This window comes from Mangifera indica, chromosome 1, assembly GCF_011075055.1.
Source record: "Mangifera indica cultivar Alphonso chromosome 1, CATAS_Mindica_2.1, whole genome shotgun sequence".
NCBI classification, from domain to species: Eukaryota; Viridiplantae; Streptophyta; class Magnoliopsida; order Sapindales; family Anacardiaceae; genus Mangifera; species Mangifera indica.
The window spans coordinates 5,703,527-5,726,606 of NC_058137.1; the positions used below are offsets into that span (position 1 = coordinate 5,703,527).

At 33.6% G+C, this 23,080-nt stretch overlaps 3 protein-coding genes across 3 annotated transcripts; 1 reads left to right on the top strand and 2 right to left on the bottom strand.

Moving 5' to 3' along the window:
- The first annotated feature begins 399 nt into the window (after positions 1–399).
- On the top strand, positions 400–6,743 carry LOC123220600 (serine/threonine-protein kinase SAPK10-like). The gene is made up of 9 exons (XM_044642921.1): positions 400–898; positions 1,920–1,994; positions 2,094–2,195; positions 2,278–2,331; positions 2,484–2,576; positions 2,946–3,038; positions 5,554–5,658; positions 5,754–5,852; positions 6,165–6,743. The coding sequence occupies exons 1-9, from the start codon at positions 722–724 to the stop codon at positions 6,450–6,452; spliced, it is 1,086 nt and encodes a 361-aa protein (XP_044498856.1). The 5' UTR covers positions 400–721; the 3' UTR covers positions 6,453–6,743.
- A 1,319-nt stretch (positions 6,744–8,062) lies between these two features.
- On the bottom strand, positions 8,063–11,831 carry LOC123220599 (probable disease resistance protein At5g66900). The gene is made up of 5 exons (XM_044642905.1): positions 11,124–11,831; positions 10,245–10,648; positions 9,646–9,998; positions 9,161–9,369; positions 8,063–9,057 (listed from the first exon to the last, which is right to left on the bottom strand). Exons 1-5 carry the CDS (start codon positions 11,800–11,802, stop codon positions 8,228–8,230), a joined length of 2,475 nt encoding a protein of 824 aa, XP_044498840.1. The 5' UTR covers positions 11,803–11,831; the 3' UTR covers positions 8,063–8,227.
- A 4,670-nt stretch (positions 11,832–16,501) lies between these two features.
- Positions 16,502–19,071, bottom strand: LOC123227504 (zinc finger BED domain-containing protein RICESLEEPER 2-like). Its single transcript, XM_044652417.1, has 6 exons — positions 18,511–19,071; positions 18,012–18,410; positions 17,467–17,928; positions 17,267–17,382; positions 17,022–17,200; positions 16,502–16,881 (listed from the first exon to the last, which is right to left on the bottom strand). Exons 1-6 carry the CDS (start codon positions 19,069–19,071, stop codon positions 16,502–16,504), a joined length of 2,097 nt encoding a protein of 698 aa, XP_044508352.1.
- Positions 19,072–23,080: the final 4,009 nt, after the last annotated feature.

The following is a 23,080-nucleotide window of genomic DNA, read 5'->3' on the forward strand; positions in this document are numbered from 1 at the left end:
TAAACTAATTTAAATTAAACTCATTTCGAACTTAAACAAATTTGTTTTGAATCCGACTCTATATTTAAATATAATTGAAAATGACATCGTTTGTAAAGGGTTCGTGTTTGATTGGCCAGTAGAGCATGACTCTAGTTTGAGTTCGTTTATAATTTTACTTCTTAATTTGTCTTTAGGTTCATATTTATTGTCTTAAATTTATTCAAATTAAAGTTATTTTGAGTTCAAATAATCTTGCTTTGCATCTACTCTTGGCTACGGTGCACTGAACCAAAATTTCCCACGGGAGAGAAAGGACATTTTCGCCATTCAAGAAAAAGAGAAGGTCAAGCATTCGACTAAAATACGGAGACAAGCAAAGCAAAGCCAGCAGGAATTGAAAGCGAACACAATGATACCGACAGCGCAGCCAATTGTGAAACGTCGTCGCTTTGAATCAAAACGACTTTGTTTTTGCCCCGTTCACATTGTGCGTATCAATTATTTCCTTCTCATCCTCCCTTCTCTCAACTAGTCATCTCCATTGCTGTTCGTTTACCAGAAACGAACATTAACCTGTCGTTGATTTCTTTATATCTCTCTGTAACAAACAATCTCCAAGTGAAGGAGTCCGTGTTTAGCACTTTGTTGACTTGTTTATGGCATAGAACGGCGCCGTCTTTTCTAATCCAATGTGGCGGTGAGTTTGTGTGTTAAGTGAAGAATCGAAAACCTTAAAAAAATGGATCGGCCGGCGATAACGGTGGGGCCGGCGATGGACATGCCGATCATGCACGACAGTGACCGGTACGATTTGGTGAAAGATATCGGCTCCGGTAACTTCGGCGTGGCTCGGCTAATGAGAGATAAACTCACCAAAGAGCTCGTAGCTGTTAAGTACATCGAGAGAGGAGATAAGGTCAGTTTTGGAATTTCGTTTGAAATTCAAATAATTATGATCGATGTATTTTCTTTTGCTAAATTTGTTGCCTGTTGCATTTACTAATTTTAGCGAATTATGGAATGTTTGCCGTTTCGACGTTTTAACGTTTTGTTATTTGTGGATATGTTGCAAGTTTGTCTGTCGTGAGGCGGCTTTCTAGATGGTAAATACGTTTTGATTTTCCCTTTTTTCTGGGAAGATTAATAAATGATTAATGAGTATAATCTACCTTTTTAATCGCAAGAAAATTCTATCCCTAGAGTACAAAAAAAAAAAAGGTTTTACTTTAAACGTCACGCTGAAAAAAATTAATCTCAGAGAAAAAACGAAAAAGGAAAAAAAATGGATTTGACTTTAATCATGAATGATATCTGTTGGTGTCTGGCTGTTGGATTGAAAATTTTGGTTTATTAGATTTCCTGGATCCAAAGTTTTGCATAGTTTTAGAAGTAGAAGGGTATAAAGAAGAGCATTATCTTACCTTTGGATACCCATTTCGTTTTGCGCTGGATTGTTTTTGTTTCCACTATCATATAGTGTAGACATTAATTTGTAAATAAGTTATATTAAAACATTTATGTACAAAGTAGGATTTCAGTTCTTGCATGGCAAGGTTTATATAGCGGATTTTATATTTCAGGCAAGCATGTATAGGCTCTTTTGTAGATATTCTTTTCCTTTGCGATCAAATAGGAAAGCTTTTAAGTCAAAACTAGGCCTAGAACTTTATTTTAAAAAAAATATTTTTGTTCAGCTATCAATTAGAAAGTGAACATTAGTTTTCTTGGACTTTTTGGTCATTTTCAATTTTTTTTTTGGGTAACCTATGTTACACGGTATAAGAATGCAGCTAGAGGGTGGGTGTTTAAAGTTCAAATGTCCTGAAATTACATATAAAATCTACAAAATATTTTTTTTAAATAAAGCACGCATGTGAATCTGGAGCCTTGAAAGTTTTCAACTCCTGTCTTTCTCATTTTGGTACTATGTCTTGTAGATAGATGAAAATGTTCAAAGAGAGATTATTAATCACAGGTCACTAAGGCATCCAAATATTGTCAGGTTTAAAGAGGTTAGTTCATTTTGTGATCATTCTTTTTGGAATATTGTGTCACCTTTAGAAGTTATGATCGTTAAATTTGTAATTATTTTTCTGTTAATTCTGGTGCAGATTATTTTAACACCTACCCATCTAGCCATTGTAATGGAATATGCGTCTGGGGGAGAGCTTTTTGAGCGAATATGCAATGCTGGGCGCTTCAGTGAGGATGAGGTTCAGATGCCAAATTGTGCATTCATGTCTTAGAACATACTTTTTGCATGGCTTCTTTATTCTGGCTTTGCTTTTGGTGCAGGCTCGCTTCTTCTTTCAACAGCTGATATCTGGAGTCAGCTATTGCCATGCAATGGTAGGCCTTAAATTCTAGTGTGCACTAACTTTTTATTCTTACTTTCTTTTTATGAAAAACCCATTTTTCAGTTAGAAAAGAATATATCTCTTTATATCTTGTTTCTCCAAAATTAAGTATTCATTTGTCTTCTTTGGTGTTTTTGGATAAAGCAAGTATGCCACCGGGACTTGAAGCTGGAAAACACTTTGTTGGACGGTAGCCCAGCTCCTCGGTTAAAGATATGTGATTTTGGGTACTCTAAGGTGATGCTTGTCTCTCTCTTTCTTATCTCTCTGAGGTCTGTTCTATTCATATTTAATGCTGGAGATTAAAAAAAAAAATGACATTCTTACTCGGTAACTTGGAAATATCTGGCAGAAAGTCCAAGCTTAACCTTTCATGCCATTTTCTTCACCCTTGTTTAACTAGCCATATGTAGTTTTTTTCCCTAAACTACCAGGCATGATTACAATGAAGAGCTTTTGATTTTGTTTTTTGGCCCATATTTCTTTCTAATTTTATTTTATGTATGATTCAGTGGTTTTCTTTTGTGGTTTATAGTTTTATATAAAAAATTAGCCGATAATAATTGCCATTTATTTTGTGTGTTTTATGAATGTTCTCTGTATCAGTCCTCATTGCTTCACTCACAACCTAAATCGACTGTGGGAACTCCCGCGTATATTGCTCCAGAAGTATTGCTGAGGCAAGAGTATGATGGCAAGGTATACATTTAGCAGCTTAATTCAAACTGTAAGAACCAAACTTTTCCTTTGCAACCGCAGTGTTTCCATTAAAGCTTGAAGGAAAAACATGTTTGAATATGTTTTGTTTGTTGGACAAGATATTTGATGTGTTAGTTGCCTAATGCACCATTTTCTAGTTATGCATATTAATGTGATGATTGGGGTTGGATTTGAACCGAGCTCGAGCTCGAGCTCGGCTTGAACGAGCCAACCCCAAATGAGCTCTAACTTGAGCTGCTTGTCAAGTTCGCAAACTAAAAATTTTAATACAAAATGACGTCGTTTTGACCAACATGTATTAAAACGATGTCGTTTTAATAAAAAGTTAGTTAAAGCTCAAACTCGAAAAGAGTTCCAGTTGAGATCGAGCTCGAAATGAGCTGAGCAGCAAGGCATAGGTTATATTTTTCTAACTGATCTTTTCTTTTGAACCTATTTGGCACTGGAGTACTGTTGTATCCTTTCAAAATATTGATTTTAGCATACTAAGAGCATGTGTTGGTAGTATGACTGAAATTATGCCTTCAAGGTGTTGTACCTGACCCACTGTTGTTTTGTGTTTAGATTGGTTATTGGCAATGTCAATATTCCTATATCCCCTCCATAGGAAGCAATTAGCAGGCTCTCCATTCACTTTAGCAACTTTGGGCTCCCATAAAAAAGTCTGATTGAAATATGGCTGTTAAATCACTTCCGGTTTCTTATAAAGATTTCACCATGCCTACAATTAGATAAGAATATAGTTACAGTCTGCTACTGAATCCTCGCAAGATCTTTGTTGGGGTCATTTCCTTTTGTCTTTGTTGTGTTGTTTGTTTTTGGTAAGCTCTTGATGGCCTAATTTTTCTTACCCTTTTTTTTTTCAAATTTAACTGCTAGATACAGTCTTAAGGGGCTGGAATTCAATGTAATTGCCTTTTTTAATTGCTTCAACAAATAGTTAATTCATTTCAGTCCAAGTTTGATATTCAGATGGACCAATACTTTTGCATGACTTCTTCCAGAAAATTTCAGCTATTTCTCAGTTTATGTGAATCTTATAAGTGTTCAGGAAGTCAAGGATTAGGGTTTTAGCTTGGATAGAAATATTGACTTAGATCGCTCTCGTGGGTAAGCTTGGTTAGGGATGTTTGTAACCTTAGAACTTTTCCTCTACTGGAGTCTGTTTTCCCCAAATTTTAGATGTTAAGTGACCTCAACTAATCCCATGGGAATACAGCGGTGCACCTAGTTGAGACTTGGGCTCCTCAATGTCTGGGTGAGATCTTCTCCCTGATCTGGCATTTACTTAAATGGACGGGCAAAGATATATATTATGAACCATATGCAAGACTGATATTTTTAATATATAAGTGAATATGAATAAAGTATCTAATAATGATAAACAGTGGAGACATTTGCTATCTCATTGAGGATATAAAAGTTCAGTGATTCCAATTAGAAGACAATGAGCTATAAAAGAGAAATTACTTATTTTATCTACAAAAGAAAGAAAATACAAAAAGAATTCATATTTATATCTATGACAGCTGTGACCAATGTTTTTTGAAATGAAAATTGTCATTAAGAAACGTTTAACAATTCATTTTGTTTAAGTAGTTATTAAAAAAAATATTTTGGCTCATTTCTTAAAAAAATATGTTTGAAAGGGGAAATCGAAAAGAGATATAATATAACATTTTTTCTTTAAATTTCAATATATGGTTATAACTCAACAACCATCCACCAAAATTTTTTAATACAAATTTATGACAAAAATTTATATTTCTAAAGTATTCCAAAATTAGTAAAATAGAGAAAGGAAAAGTATAGTATTTAGTCCTTTCAATTGATTGTCATGAACATTCTAATTATTGATAAATGACAAGCATTTGATTTATTTATTTATTTATGGATTGGCATGAGGAAAGTGGAGTGGAATTTTGGCTTGTGGGAGAGTGGTTTCTGAGAAAATTTGTGAAAGATTCCTGTGATTGTAATATCAAATATGAATATGTGGTTAGAAATATGATAATATCTTTTACTTTTTGGTACTCTATATATATTTAATAAATTTTTTTAATTCCAAAAAGTTGGGGTTGGTAAGGAAGCACATGCTGGAGTTGCCCCTGGTTGTAAAAGCTTTTCAATATTTTCATTACAAATATCCTGTGGTTGCTGCTGTTGAAGAACCTTGGGCCCACTTGGAGTTCTCTACTCTCTTTGGAATTTTGATATCCTCCCATTTAATTATGATGCTTCCAAGTCTCCCTTCTGTTCTATCTTTCATAATTTGAATTCAGAATCTACATTCTACAACTTTTGTCTTATTTTAGCAAATAACATATTTGAAAAATAAAAGAAGTGCTTTTGTTAGCAAACTCTGCTTGAACTAAGATTAGTCGCCTACTTCTCAGTTTAAGAAATTTTGTTTTTCTATCATTTGTTTATTGGTTTACTGATCTTATAAGTTTATCATAAAAAAGTGTTCTGCTTTGTTCTTGTTACAATACAGATTGCAGATGTATGGTCATGTGGTGTAACATTATATGTGATGTTGGTGGGAGCATATCCATTTGAGGATCCTGAGGAGCCAAAGGATTTCAGGAAAACAATTCAAGTATTAATTAATAAAACCTTATTGTTGCATCATACCTTTTCTATTTTTATTTATTTATTTTCAATAATGACATGTTTTTAATTGGTTCCATGCAGAGGATTCTCAGTGTCCAGTATGCCATTCCAGATTTTGTTCAAATATCTCAAGAGTGCCGCGATCTGATTTCTAGAATTTTTGTTGCTGATCCTGCAACTGTGAGTTAATTTGTTTCTCTAGTGTCCAAGTTTAGCACACAGATATTTGAATTATCGGTGCTTTATGTAACAACTTCACAGATGCAGATTTCTAGGAAAATGCTTCACCCTTCATATCTGTTGATAATTTTTAGCTCCATGCAATGTTTTTTCTACAATCGCAGTTGTGTAGCTGAAAATAATGATAGGGATTTTAAATGCTTATGAAATTTAGGTGGTAGTAAAGAACTCTACGTTAGAATTTGTTCTCTTCCATTTCAGTGGTTGGACTTGCTTAAAACCTCATGCTTTTTTTGTATTCATGTGGTACAGAGAATCACGATTCCTGAAATTAGGAACCATCCGTGGTTTTTGAAGAATCTGCCTGCTGACCTTGTGGACGAAAATACAATGGGTAGCCATTACGAAGAACCTGATCAACCAATGCAGAGCATTGATGTGATCATGCAGATCCTTGCCGAGGCCTCCATACCAGCTGTTGGGAATGGGCTTAACCAATGCTTGTTAGACAACTTTGACATGGATGATGACATGGAGGATTTAGATTCCGAATCGGACCTTGATGTTGACAGTAGTGGAGAGATAGTTTATGCACTGTAATCACAGCTGCGAATGAAACACTTATTGACAATTAGTAATTCTGGGTGTAGTGGAAATGTGAATATCTAGTTAATAGAAAGTGTGGTAGGTACCATGGGCAATTGTTGGTATCAGTTGCCATGCAATCCTTGCAAATCTTGAGTTGGCATTGTTAGAAACATGAAGCTTTTATTCCTCTATATGAGGAGAAATTTGATTGTCTCATTGTGTGGTAACTGGTGAAAATATTTGAATCAAGGGGAAGATTTCCCTTTGTTGAACTCTTCAATAATCTTTTGTATCATTGTTGTACTTTTTGGTGTTGTTTTGCTTTAATTCCCAATAACTCTTCATATTCTGGTAGATGTGTCAATTACTGCAGTTTCTGGTACAGAACCAAGAGTGGCGTATATATACATCTATATGTGCAATGTTCGTATAATGATTCTTCATGGGTTAAGCTGTGAGATTTTTCTGGTTCACTCTCACCTGCACAGTGCTTACAGCAGATTCCTTTTTGACAAAGTCAGCAGGTCCTTGGATGCCTTCTAATCTCTTGTTTCAGACCAAAATTAGTACGTGTCAGCTGCTAGTTCTTCAAGTGACCTTAATATGTCCTAGCAATGCCAAATGCATTGTCATAAACCTTTACACAGGTGAGTTTTTGCTACGCAATATGATGTAAATGATTTTTGTATGGTTTGAGCGTGAGGACTTACTTTTGGGTTTTTTTTCATTCGATTAGTTTTTGTAGGGGCATTTGTAAACCCTATCATTGTAGAAATTTTGATCGACCTTCAAAAGAAGATGATCTTTAACTTTGTATAGTTTTTTCTTAGGTAGTGGCACTAGTCTTATCTTGCCCTTACTATCTTGTCTTTAAACAAGGTGAGTTTTAGTTGTTCTTAGATTCTCTCCTATAGGTCAGATGCTTTTTTGTTGGTATATACTTTAATTACTGAAATAAAAAACCAGTGAGATTTTCTATAAAAATTCCAACAGTCGTAATCCTAGTTTGTTTCAATGTAGAATTAATGTAAATAAAAACTTGTATGGTTGGCTACATTTTATCGATTATTTTCTCCTTTAATGTACATAGAGTCGTATTTTCTAACTCTAATCGACTCTTTGTGTGTTACACGTTTCTTTTTACCCATTTAGAAGAAATTGATCTCCTAAAAAAAGATTGAAGTCCATAAGATTGCTCTGTTAACCCTTTCTACAAGAAAAGAATTAAAGTTATTATTATCTAATAAAACTATTTATACATATTTTTTATATATAATTTAAATACATAAATAATGTATCATTTTATGATTAAATAATTTTAAATTAATAATAAAATAATATTTAATCATATGATGACACATCATTTATATATCAAAATTATATACAAAAAATATATACACATAATATTATTCTTATCATCATACACTAGTTGAAGTTACTTTTTTCATGTCAAACTTTAGACACTAGTACAAACCCAAATGTTAAAATGATTAATATTATATGTATAAACAAAGTATACAAATTTATTTATATAATCTGATGTGTTAACATTTAATTAGATGATTTTAAAGTAAGAGAAAAAATACACAATTATACCATCTAATAACAAAATCTCATCTCAATTAGTATGAACAATTTTGTACTTTCATTCATCAAATTCAATGCTAAACATCAACACTTTCCATTGCTTTCTGTGTATTTACTGTGAGTCCAGAATGATAATTACAACTCAATGATTTCACTGATGAATTATGGTATAAAATGAATGTAAAGAAATCTCAGAAATGTTAATTGTCAAGCCAATTTAAGTTGGCATCTTCTTTGAGCACTTCCACCTTTAGATTTGTGAGATGGGCCTGGAATTTTTCCCAGTTATAGGCTGTCTTTTCATCGCATCTCACAACTTCTAATTTCTTAAGATTAGTGATGGAAGCCGGTAGCTCACAACTAGAGCACCCTCTCATGCTAAGAGTTTTTAAACTGCATAATTCACCCATCTGTATTGGCAATTCCGGGATGCTTAGACATTCAGATATGTCAAGAAAGTCTAAATTAGATAGGTTTCCGATTGTGTCCGGCAATGCTTTCAATTCAACACAGGAAGCAAGCCTTAGCACTTGTAAGCTTAAGAGATTCCTAATTCCCTGAGGCAGCTGAGACAGCTTATGACAGTTGGTGATGCAGAGCTTGTTTAGGGAGCCGATATCACATATCCCATTGGGAAATTCCACAAGATCATTGCAATAGTCGATGTTCATCTCCTTTAGATTTGGAAATGCATCTGAGAAGTCGAAGGTGGGATTCCTAAAAGCCTCAAAGACATTGCACAAAACCAATGATATTGTCTGCAGATTCTTCATTTGTAGTGTTGTCGTGTCAAAGGAAGGAAGTGAAACTCTCTCCAGTCTAATTCTCTTTAGATTGCTTAATGAGCCAAGAATCTGAATGTTGTTCAGTTCAGCAAGGAAGAAACCATTATTTGTGACTATCAAGACCTTCATTTTGTCCATTATCTCCATGAAATTCGGCAAGGTGTACTCCTTTGTCTGAATATTTAGAACTAAAACCTCAACTGAAGGTGCTTTGATGTCATACCAGTTGGATGAAAATGTTTCATCTGCAAATTATATCCCATATATAGAAAGATGTTGAGGACCAATATAAATAAATAAAATAACAAGTCCAATTCAGAATGTTTATTAGAAATGGTTATAAAAAACCTGTGGAGATTGACAAGAGGCGGGCATTAACTTGGTGCAGCTTTTGTTCTAACCACCACTCAGGAAAACTGTTTCCACTTATCTCTATGAATAGTCTTTTTCTCCTTTCGATTGGCTCCGACATGCTTTGATAGATGATCAATTCTCTGAGAAGATCATGTTGTATAACAAAATGATCATTGTAGCAGCCGTTATGACTGGCAGTATTCCTGTGAATAAAACAAAAATGGAGTTTCAGGAGAAAGACACAAACTCTAACACGTATAAAGGTAGATGCCGGTATGATAGAACAAATGATTAGTAGCACAAGAGAGAATTCATCACCCTTTATTTTCGTTTGTATCAATTGAAGTCAGAAACCCATAAAGCAATTCACAAAACGCTAAAATTTTCTAGTTGTTCTAACAACTTCTAACCTACTTTTATCCCCTATAAAATGACAAAGGCAATTAGTTACAACACACAAATCTATATAGCCAGCATACCTTGTGATCACCAGATTAACCAAATTTCGATTGGAGAGATCATTGAGGTTGACAATCGCATAACGATCTTCAACCAGTTTATACAGTTCCATCCACATGTCAATCAGGGCAGTAACAGGAATTCTATGGTCCTCAGGAAATGAACCAAGGTCCATGTAACACTCCTTGATATTATTATCTAAGGCATCCAAGCTGCTCAGGAGAGGAAAAATTAGATCAGTGTTAGAATGGAAAATAGTTGCACCTTCTGTCCATTCCTTCACTCTCATTTGCCAGACTTCCTCAGGCTGTCCACAGAGTGATCTGCCAACTACTGTAAGGGCCAGTGGAGATCCCTTACAGGCTCTCAATATCTGAATTTGAATCACAACCAGTAAGAGTCAAACTAAAGAGCAATGGTCTCATTTGCCACTCTATGCTGGCAACTGCTGGAAAAGTGATGAACCAAGCAAAAAGGCATACAAACATTTACTATACATGATTTGGTAGGACAAAAAAAGTATTCATATGCTTGATATGCATAAAACACAAGAAAACAGAAAATTAACTAAAGACAAACACATATGTGCACAATTGTAACTGTGAATTTGATAAAGCACCTGACAGACAAGATTTTGATCTAGAATGTCAGAGCTCTGATCTGGCAAAATTGCTGAATGATAAAAAAGAGCCATGGCAGCTTCTTCATTCAATGGTTTTAAATTATGTCCAAGACCAAATTGTGGGAATACAAATCTTGATGTCACCAATATCTTGTAATCAGGCAATTGGAACTTCAAATTTTGCACAATGGATTCTGATCCAGACCATACATCATCAAGGACCAACAATATAGGCTCTGGTTGTATTTGGTTCAGCAATCGTCCCAATTCATTAAATGCATCTTCATCTGTTAGAAGCACAGGCACATTGCAATCCTTATGTCTACATATTTTCTGTACAATGACCTTCACATTGGGCCTTTTAGACACAGTGACAAAGAAAATGTTGTTCTTGAATTTTCCTGTTCAAGCACCATGTGTGGTAAGAATGCTAGGGATAAAAGTTTTAAGAATATTAATTGCCACATCTACTGTTCCATATAAAAAACATTATACAACATAGATCCATATTAAATGAACTATCTAATCTGCACTTACAAATAGAAACAAAGAAATGAAAAATCCTTCTTTTCTTTCCTAACCACAAATTTAAATGGTCGGGAATCAACAAGCAAACAAAACATTCCTATTCTGGCGATTTGTCAGAAAATTCTACCTACAATGGAACGGAAGCCTTCTTTTCAATCATCTGCCTGATTAATAAACTTGAAATCTTTACACAAAGACTATACATTGAAGTCAGACAATGACTAATAAATCCAACAAGCATCAAGCACAATCTCATCTGCTAATCATGTTTCAGTTCACTGGTAAAATTGGTAAATTAATTATTTTAAAAAATAACATAAAAAGAAAGAAAGTGATTGCAATGGATACCTTTGACTTTATCATCTTTGCAAAGTTTTTTAACCAATGTACTCTTCCCAGATCCTGCAGGACCTGACACCACTATCACTTTCATGCCCTTTTCAAGCAAATTCATCTTTAACTCCTCCACTGGAACATCCAGGCCAACGGTAATCGCCGGAGGATCAGGCACTGAGCAGGCCCCACTAATTTTAAACGCTTTAACCTCGAGTCCCATGACGTTGTCGTAAATTTGATTGACTTTCACAAGTGTTTCTATGGTGTTTCTCGCCCGTTGTGCGGCCATATCAACCTGAAAGAACCTGACAATTGAAGCATCCAGATTCTGAAGTTTGTGAGCGTAATAGATTCTTTTAAAGCAATTAAACCTAACTGTTGAGCACTTGCGTACAAGTTGCTCGCCTTGTTCCAATTTCTTAATGAACTTCTCAGTTTCATCCGCAGGCCGATCCAATTCTCGGTTTAACTTCTGAATTTCCTTGACGATAGGAGTTACAGACCCTAAAGTGGATTCCAGTTGCTCCAACAGAGCCTTGAACATCACTGCTTTAGCAATTTCCTCTCCAACAGCTTCGAATAGCTTTTCGATGATCATTCCAATGGCATCTTGTCCAACATCCATCATCAGTCTCTCTTCAACAAACAAACAAATCCGATTTCTAAGAATTGAATAAAATTCAGTTTGCATTAAACTCCACAACCTCCGAAACTCTCCTCACCTCCATTAAACTCGTAATAAATCTCTTTGCATTAATGAACAATGGAGGAAGTAATAGTTTAAGAGGAGATGGTGGTTGAGGCAGCGATGAAATCTATTTCCCTTGTGAAAGTTCATTATGTGATAAAACATACACAATTAAATATGATTTTGACACTGGATTTGGAACAAAAGGAATATAAAATTTGATACTATAATGAGTTTCGTCCAACAAGTAAACTAATTTGTTAGAGTCACGTAAGGAATGAAAATCTCTAGCTTTCTTATTTTTTGAGTCTTCTCTCTTAGACTCTTATCTTTCAAGTTTGTAATGATTAATAACAAAACTTGAACAAATAAAATATTCTGCATTTAACCCATTTTGTTTTTAATATTTTGATGAGGTTTAATTTTACTGCAACATCCATAAATCCTTAAAATCTATGAGAAGAGTAAAACTTGTTACTTTTGATGATGATGACTTTGTTTTGTTATTGTACAATAATGTTTTCTTGAAGCCTTCAATTTCTATTTTTAATACTTCTATCTTTATTTCACTTTCTCTTTTACTTATCTTAAACATTTCTTTTAATTTCTCCTTTTTAGACAATAAAAACCCTATCATTTTCAAAGAGAGTTCAAATTCGATGTTTTTAGAAGAGTTTTCAAGACTTTGAATAATGGTTATCGTGTCTTTAAATAGTTTTTGCAAGCCCTTTGCAGAGTAATGTTTACTTCTTATATCTCAAAAAAAAAATAAATATTCACTCAAATTTGAAATTAAAATATTAATTATATGAGTACCTATTTAAGTATACAAATAGATATATATTTAATATGTATAATCGTATAATTAAATAATTTTAAATTAAATATAAAATAATACTTAATCACATAATATATATAAATATATACTTATTTCTGTATTTAAAAATAGGTATATATAGTAATATTTTTAGCTATATAAGAAGAAGAAAAATTCAATGTGGTTTATTTTATATAATTTATAAGGCCAAAGGACTTGTTCCCACCCAAGGTTAAGTATAATCGTAAACTCATACTCTTCAACTTTTAAAAACTCAAACTCTCACCCATAAACAAAATTTTATTAAAAAACTCAGTTAATGTTAATGACAAATCTTCATTTAACAAAAAAATAGAAAAAAATTAAAGTTTTATTATATTTTTTCTCTTAAAGTTTAAAAAGTAGTAATTTCACCTCTAGGATTTTAAAACCATCGTTGGAGATGGCAAAATTTGTCGTTTTAGGCTACGTTGACTCTCTCTTCTGGCTTATCTTCTCTTGTCAACTTGTTTCAACCCATCGACGACAATGATATCCTCAAATAAAGACGATTTTATTTTCGTCATTAGCTAATCACTTTAATTGGTGGGTGGGAATAAGCCAACATGGAGGAATAGCCATGGTGGGAGGGCGAATGCGGTCGGAGACGGTGAACTTTACTTTCTTCAACGATAGTTTCAAAATGTGGTAGGTAGGGAAAAATGTTAGTTTTCAAACTAAAAGGAAAAAATATGATAAAACTTTAATTTTTATTATTATTTTATTAAGTAATCGTTTTGTCCTTAACTTTAACTGAGGATTTCAACAGAATTTTGTTTTTAGGTAAGATTTTGAGTTTTTGAAAGTTAGAGGGTAGAAACAGATTACACCTAATCTTGGGTGGGAACAAGTCCTTTGGCCAATTTATAGATAACAACGTGTTTGCTCAACTTTATTACTGCTCTTCATTTCAACTTTAGTCATCCCTTAATATGGAGTCCACTGCAAAGTCTTTCCACCGTCCACTTTTGCCAACTCTAATTGACCTTTATGATTTCACAAGTTTGCTTCGTCTCCAATCCAAAGAAATTGATATCCCAAATGGAAAAGTAAAAGATTTATGTCTTTTTTTTCCAAAAGAAAAGAGGTAGTCACCAAGTAGGTTTCTTCAACAAACAAGAAGAGCGTTCGATGAAATGCCTCATAGAGACAATTTTTCTTAGATCGCGATGATTTCGGGTTATATACGTTATAATCCAACAATAGAGGCTTCAGAGATGAATAGAAGCATGCGAACAAGTGAGAATTCAGTGTCTAGTGTTTTGGCAGGAGTGCCAGCTATTTACTGTTTACGTTTAGGTAAAGAGATGGCCAGAGGACTATTTCTCACCCAAAGTATGTGCATTTCTTAAGTTTCCTCCTTGTTAACTTTGAAAATCTCATTTACTCACCTATAAACTGTTAAAAATAACAGAGTCCGTTAGTTATACCATTTTTCCCCTCTAAACCCTAAAAACTAATAATTTCACCCAAACTCAAGTTTTAAAAAACAACATTTTCCTTCTTAGGGTTTCCAATTTTCATATTCAATTTTTTGGTGCCGTTTCTTCCTCTCCGGCGACCTCTAGGCTACGCCTTTTCCTCTCTGACATGGTCTTCTTCTGACGGCTCTATTGGGAGTGGTCGTCGAGGAAGACGAGTCATCTTTGACCTCGTCTTCGTCGACGACTACTCCCAGGAGAGTCGTCAGAAGGGGACTGCATCGGAGAGGAAGAGGTGTCCCCTGGAGGTCACCGGAGAGGAAAAAACGACATCAAAAAATTGAATTTGAAAAATTGAAAACCCTAGGGAGAAAATGTTGTTTTTTAAAACTTGGGTTGGGGAAAATTGTTAGTTTTAGGGTTTATGCCAGAAAATTAAATCACATTTAAGTTTATTTTTTATAATACAGATAAAATAACGATTTTACCTTTGAAACCATTAGTTTTAACCGTCTGCAAGTGGATAAATGAGATTTTTAAAATTAATAGAGGGAATCTTAGGAAAACAACATACCTTGGGTGGGAAATAGTCCTTTGGCCTAAAGAGATTCGTGGTTATATAATGCGAAAGGGAGAAGGACTATTTCCCACCCAACTTTAGATGCTTTTTCAAAATGCCACCCACGGTAGATGAAAATCCACTTTTCCATAAGCTGTTAATATGGATGATTTCTGTTTGCATAAGGGTAAAATGTCCATTTTACCCTTGTTAGATGAAATGACAAAAATACCCCTCAATTTAGTCTGCAAAATTCATCCCAAAATTGATGTAAGGGCTTTACCATTCACCCCCTTTAGGTTTTAGAAACTAACATTTCACCTTACCTAAAGTTTTTAAACTTTGAAAACTAACATTTTCACCCCCAAACCTAGGGTTTCCATATTTTTCAAAATGCAGCCGCCCCTCATAACTTTCAAAACTAGCAGTTTCACCCCCATTTTTCAACTTCATCTCCCGACGTCGTCACCGGCCTCATTCTTCTCCTGGTGCAACGGTGGTGGTGCGATGAAGAGATCTTCATCTCTTCGTCACACGGTACGACGAAGAGACGGAGATCTCTTCGTCGTACGATGCGACAAAGAGACAGAGATCTCTTCGTCGCACCACCGTGCGACGAAGAGCTTTGTCGCTCCACCCAGATGACAAAGGACGACTCTTCGCCGTCCTTCGTCGCTCGTTGCGTGGTTCAGAGGCTACGACGAAGGACGACGAAGCATCGTCCTTCGTCTGTTCTTCCAGATCTGGACGACGCTTCATCATTAGGGGTGGATACGAGCCGAGCCGAGCCTGAACACTGTTTAGCTCATTTTCAACTCGTTTTTAATTAGCTCGGTTTTCGACTGGCTTTGGGCTCACCGAGCTCGTCAACACTTATGTTCGTGTTCGGCTCGCTTTATAATTTAAGTGTTCATGCTCGGCTCACACCTAACTCGAGCTCGTCTCTAATAGCTCGGGTTTGGGCTCATATTCTAGGCTCGTCAGTAGTTAAAATACATATAAATTTATCATAGGAGCAAATATTTTCAGTGAAACAAAAAAATAGAAAAGATTAGACAGCCATAGAAGCAATTTCATAATAAATACATTTTTGTAATTTCACATACATAGGTGGGGTTAAGTTTCAGTATGCTCATTACAACCACTAATCAAAACACAGACCAACTCCTACCTTAGTTGCTGACTTTTCTCTGCAATCTCCTTTTTCAGCTAGACCAAGTTGCTGCTCTCCAATTACAATACATATATCTCCATTTATATATGACAGCAAAAGAGATCGGAATGTAAATTTGAACACAAAAGCTTGAAAAAATAAAATTTAATATTAGAATGACTGTAATATTAACCCATATAGAGGAAGATATAACAGACATAAATGTTCAAATCATTATTGATGTTACACGACATGCTTGGAAGCAAATGGCAACAATAAAAAATAAGAAAATGAAAGACATATATATATATCTGCTAAGTACACATATATGTGAGTCAAATGGGAATTTTCCAAAACAACCTTGATTCTTGAAAAAAAAAACAATATATTGCTTCAGTAAGCCTAAAAGAAAATCGCTTCTTATTTGTATATGGGAAATACTACCAGAACACATCACGGTCCAGTAACATTACTTGAGTTCTCATACAAATAGCATCTAAAAGCAATTACATATTTTTAATCATGAGACATATATGAACATAATTTGCTCTTATTTGTATGAGAATATTGCATTACCTCCGATACGTGACTATTTAAATGTCTAGCAATATGTCAATCTCAGTCTCTTCGTCCTCAATCTTCAAGAAAACACATCACATCGTTTATTAAATCGATTGTAAAAATCATAAATAAATAAGTATATGAAGTTAAAGTTATATCTGTATTGATTTTTTCACTCGATGTTTGGCTCGAATCCAATCACCTCCACACATAAGCATACTTACAGTTTTTGGTGCTAGAGATGCCCTATACGAGTCAATCACTCTACCCCCAGCACTAAAAGCATTTTCTGAAGCAACAGTAGAGATCGAAACTGCAAGAATCTCAGCCGCCATACGTGACAAGATTGGAAACTTGGTTTGATTAACAGACCACCAATGAAGTACATTAAATTTTTTTGTCTTTGCACCCTCTGATGTCTCAAACTCAAAGACATCGGATTCGAGGTACATTGTCAACTCTGACTTTTCGACGGCTTTAGCTTGACTTTTCTTACGGTGTGCTTGCCATTGCAACACAATATCAGAATCATCTATCATTGCATGTAAAGATATGGAATTGGAATGTATTCCTAAAATATTTTTTGATTAAAAACATGTGACTATAAATTAATCTAAAACTTTAAGAATTATGATATGACAATTAATATTAATGTATAATGAAATTATATACATGAGGTAGATGATTCCATCTGTGATATAGGGGCGAGGGATGGGTTGTCTGTTGATAAAAGTTCCACATACTCATGATATAACTCTTCCAATGTATGGCGTAGGTTGTCAAGCTCAATCTCCGCATCATATTCTCCATATAAAACGGGATAAACAAACTTTATAAACTCTAATTTATACCTACAATAACAAAAAATTTACTTAGATCATTAGTAATAACAATATATTAATAATCAAGATAATTACCTTGGATCCATAACGATTGCGACTGCCATGAGTAGGTTAACCTCTCCCCAATATTTGTCAAACTTTACTATCATCGATCTAACCATTGAGGCCACAACAGGATCAAATTCTTTATCCTTTAACAACTTTTATAATTTGAAAACCTCCATAAAATACAAGTTAGTTGTTGGATAGTCAGTTCCTGATACAATCTTACTTACATTATTAAAAACTCTCAAAAAGTCACAAACTCTAGCCAATTTTTTCCATTCAATCTCATTTGGTAAATACTGCAAATAGTTTCCATCTTTAGCTCCGTATCGCGGCCATACTTCTCGAAAAATCAATGCCACATTCAACATATTATATGTGCTATTCCATCTAGTGGGACAATCCAAGACCAATTTCCTTTCTTTAATCCTACAAATTTTAGCAATGCTTGCAAAGTCTCGTTGTCTAACCTCACTTGCACGCACATATTTCACATTGTCCCTTACTTTATCAATAATATCCTTAATTTCATTAATACCATCTTGAACAAGAAGATTGATGATATGAGCCGTGCATCTAATGTGAAATAAATTTCCTCCAGAAACTAGAGATCTATCCATCTTAAAATCTTTCTTCAATGATTTGATACACTTGTCATTCATTGATGCATTGTCTACAGTGATAGTGAACACCTGTTAACATAGCATTAAGACACATATAAATTTAAGTGTTGTCATTTTTCATTGATAAGCAAAATAAACAAATTTCACCTTACCTTATTCTGAATACCCCAATCTTCGAAGCAATTGTACAAAGCCTGCGCAATAGTTTCCCCATTTCTTGGAGGAGGCACATGGACAAAGTTGATTATGCGTTTATTTAATGTCCATTCTTGATCCACCCAATGTGCAGTTATAACCATATATTCAATGTTTTGTGCATCTGACTTCCATAAATCAGTTGTCACACTTATCTTTCTTAACTCTTTAAAAAATTTCTTCAATTGTTTGGCTTCAGCTTGTACAACTCGATCACAGTCAGATTTTACTTGTTTTCTGCCTATTCTCTCATATAATGGTTGTAGAATACTACAAAAATAATTGAAGCTAATATGTTCATCAAAGGAGAATGGCAATTCATCAATCAGAATCATGTGAGCTAATGCCTCACGGATCTGCATATTGAATCACGATAATAGTTAATTATTTTAACAAAAATTAGTATGAAATCAATAGAAAATAACCAAACAAGTTACTTAAATATTTAAAACATACCATATCGTGATTATACTTTGCGTTCGATCTCACAATGGGTGGAGTGAGGAGACCTGGGCAATTTTCTTCTATTGGTTGAAAGTTCAACAACATTTGTCCCTTCGAAGAACTCTGTTTCCCCATTGCCTTTTTTCGCTCGACACATTGTCCCATATGAGGACAAAGGTATGTTGTTGAATGTATTTTCTGTAGTTTTAACCTTTTATTACAGAACTTACATACAACAAATCGTACATCCCCTATCGTTATAATCATGTCTTCAGGAAAACACTCCCAAACAACAGAGGTCTTTTTTTTCTTGCTAGGAGGGATAACTGGAGGACTAGGTGAGCTAGATTTTCCTTCAGACATTATATCTTCCCGCTCACCAACATCTTCTTCAAACTTTTCATAATCTTCTATAAATGTAGTTTTTACTTCTTGATTCTCAACAGAATCACGCAAATGAGATCCCTGAATTGCTATTCCCTTCCCTTTTACCGACCTTGATGAACGGGAACGTTTCTTTCCAGTTGCAGTTGATAAATAAGAGGAACCTCGACTAATATTTTTTTGGTGCATCTACATTCAAGACATAGATAATTTAATAGCAAAAACAATTATATCACAATGAATAATATAATGAGTACCATAAGAAGTTCAATTGAGCTAAGATAAATTAAATTTGCAAGGAATTTGGCATGTTGAACAATAAACTTCATTTAATCCTTGCTGTATAGTGAATATAGAAGTGTACAGTGAATAAGATCAATTACATTTTGTTTTTGGTGTGTGTGTATATATATATATATATTTGATTTTGTTGTATTACTAACAACCCAAATGTAAAAAAAAGAAAAAATCAAATTCCCAAGGTTTATATGTGCTTCTATAAATTATTCTACAGTTAATTTGCCTTTCATAAATTCATCTCCAATTAATTCTTAAGCCATTAATTTATATAAATAAAAAAAGAAAAAAAAACCCAAATGTTAAAAAAAGAAAAAAGCAAATTCCCAAGGTTTATATGTGTTTCTGTAAATTACTCTCTAGTTAATTTGTCTTTCATAAATTCATCTCCAATTAATTCCTAAGCCATTAATTTATATAAATAAAACTTTAAAAATTCAATAAAAAATAAAACTTATTATCGTCATGCATTTTTAAGGAATAATAAAATAATTATATGACTTAGAGTCGGTTCGAAATCTGGCAAGCCTAACCTGTTTTCTAGGACACATCAGGATGTAAATTACTCTTGTTTGATAAATAATTAAATAGAGCAGCAGAGAAGAAAGGTGGAAAACCTTGTTGGCGGCTGAACAACAGAGAAGAACAGCAGAGAAGAAAGGTGGAATGGAAAACCTTGTCGGCAGAGAAGAATGAAGAACAACAGAAAAAATATTAGGTTTGTTGCTTTAGTTTCTTTAATTGCTTCCAATTTCCAAACGACAACGTTTTTTATTTTAAGAGGAGCCAGCCAACAAAGCAAAGCAAACTTTTTTATATAACTGCTGCAAAATACAAAGTCAACGCAGAAGAAGCCATATATAATAAATACTGCCAGGCTCCAGCCAACAATATTAATAACGAGCTCAACTTGGCTCGCCGAGCCAGCCGAGTCGAGCATTCCCCTGTTCGTGTTCGCGTTCGTTTCTTGATTTTTGCTTCGGCTCGTGTTCGTGTTCGCTTATAACAGGCTCGTTTCGGGCTTGTTCGAGCTAAACTCGTTTCGAGCCTGAAAAAGCTCGCCTCGAATTCAGCCCTATTCGTCGTCCAGATCTGGGCGACGAAAGGTCGTCCTTCGTCGTCCTTTGTAGTCGGAGATGGGAGATCGGTCGATTGCGTCGGCCGTCGGTGGTGGCCGGTGAAGGAAGCAAACCCTAGGGGTGAAATCTAAACTTTTCAAACTTTGAGGATGGGTTAGTTATTAGTTTTTAAAACCTGGAGGGGGGAAACGGTAAAGTTTTAAGGTTTTAAAGAGTAAATGACGATTTTGCCTCTGTCCCTAACTGAAAAATTGGACGGCAGTTTGGCTATGGGTGGGAAAAGTGGATTTTCATCTGCCGTGGGTGGTATTTTGAAAAAGCATCTAAAGTTGGGTGGGAAATAGTCCTTCTCCCTTGTCTTGAAGCTAAATCTCTCGTCGTGTCAAAAAATCATAATTACCACCACATTAGAAAGAACAGGATAAAAATGCATGACGCACCGAATGGGCCTACCTACCTCCATTCAACATTTCACATTAGTGCGCTTAGTTTGATAATATTTTATTATTAAAATTAAAATATTATTTTAAAAATAAATTATTTAAAAAATTATTTGATATAAATAATTATTATTTTTAATAAAATTAGATAAAAATAATATATATTATTTATTATATTATTATTATTAATAAAAAATTATCGAAATTAAACTATCCTATATGTCATCCGCTTTATCGGGTAACAATTTAAAATTATAATATTTAGTTATTTAATAATAATTGTTTTAATAAAATTTATTTTTATGATAAAAAATTATCTAGTACAAGCAAGCCTTACAAATATATAAAAAATAAATTCAAAATATTTTTTCTTACTTTCAAAATATTTTCTTCTATCGATCTTCTTCAAATATCATTCTTCTCCATTATCATAATGAATTGTCTTTCTCCTGTGAAGATTATTCATGATATTCACTCTATAAAATGGGGAAAAAATGATTGTTTTTTCACCACACTTGAGGTAAATACAATTATTTATAATTTTAAGATTTTTGAACATAATAAGGGTTTTAAAGTTTAAATTTTATATTTGAATTTGATTGTTGTTTTAGTGATTCAGTTAAGAAAATGATTGGGATTGAAACTCGTGAAAATCTATTTGCATAAGACTGAATCAAAATTTTTTGTCAATATAGGAAACATAGGCAAAATCAATGGAATTGCACTTGGCATAGCCATACATAAAGAGTGTAAAATCTAGAATATGGAACTTGGTGTAGCATTAGGCAAGGGGGTAAGTGTAAATTTTTTAAATCAAGAGAGAGCGAGGTAATTTTTCTTAGTTTATATACGCAATGGGGCTAGTACAAGAATTTAACACCAAGAGGGAGATTATTATTTGCCACTTGGTATACCCACAAGAGATAAACATAATCGTTTTATGCCAACAACAGATGAAGAGTGTATACAAGGGGACTAATGTAAGATATTCAAAATTATTAAAAACGTCTCGTATTAATAGAAACTCTTAAATTGGAAGCATATACAAGATTTTATAAATCAAACAACTCAATGCATAGTACAAAAGCGAAAAAACATAAATCAATATACATTGATTATCCAACATAATATTATAACATAACTAGTCCTTAATTAACTCGCCTCTATTCAATCGCTATTATCACTTGTTTGTGAAATATTAAAAAGGAAATGAGTGAGTGATAATCCTCACTAAATAGTAGTCTCTAATACCTACAGTTCTTTTCTCTTGGTTCTTTTCCACATCTAAATCTTGCATTTCTAATCTTATTAATTCATTATTTAGAGTACATTTAAGGACTATGAATCGAATGACATAGAATGTAATATATGTAAAAATATCTTTTATAAATCTTTGAAGAAAACAATTTCTCAAAAATATTTTTTTTATAAAACATCTCATCTTTGTGTCGATTAGATGACACTAAGATAAAGATTCGACACATTGGTCATATGAGTCTTATATGCTATTGCAGTTCATAATATATATATGAATTTGTCCTAAAACTTATTTATATGTTTATATCAACAGACTTTTATTACACCTTTTTGTAAGGGTACACCTCTCTGTGAGTATATGTGATGAATGATGTGTCTTCTCTGTAGGTGTATATATTATCTCTCACATAAACACTCACAACAATCTTATTAGAAAACATATCTTTTTCGAAATTATCATAAGAAAGTATATTTTCATGAGTGATACAAATCTCTTAATATATAGGATCTCTACATTCCACATATTTTCTTAGGGATCTTTGTATCCCATGTGTTCTAGAGAATCTTTATGCCCTAATCAACTAATCATATGTCCTTAAAAAACTAGAAAAACATGTAAAACCAATTTACTAATCTCATGTATAAAAATTAGTTATATGTTTTTTTAAGACCATGTTTTAATACTTGAGCCCTATAGTAATCTCATCTTAATTAATCCTGCATTCACTTTCACCACTCATGTATATGCTCATGACTTATGCCAAATCTCAAATTCTATTGTATTTGGCTTGATACTTTTATATAAGTATTAAAAACATTCTTTAAAATCTCATAAGATGGTTTTTGAAATGGGTGTTTTCTTTATAAAATGATTGTTTGTAATCTTACCTTAGGAACAATGTTCATTCTACCATTCTGATTGTGCATTTAACTCTCTAGTTATTTCACAACCGTTTGTCTACTTACGAATATTTTAATTATTTTTTATATAAACAATCATATCATATTTTAGTGCGATTATTCATCATGACTTATTCTATATAATAAGAATGATGGTAAGTACTTGTCTTTGGGATGAACTAACATTTTATGTAATTCTAAAATCTCTAATTCGACTTAGGAATG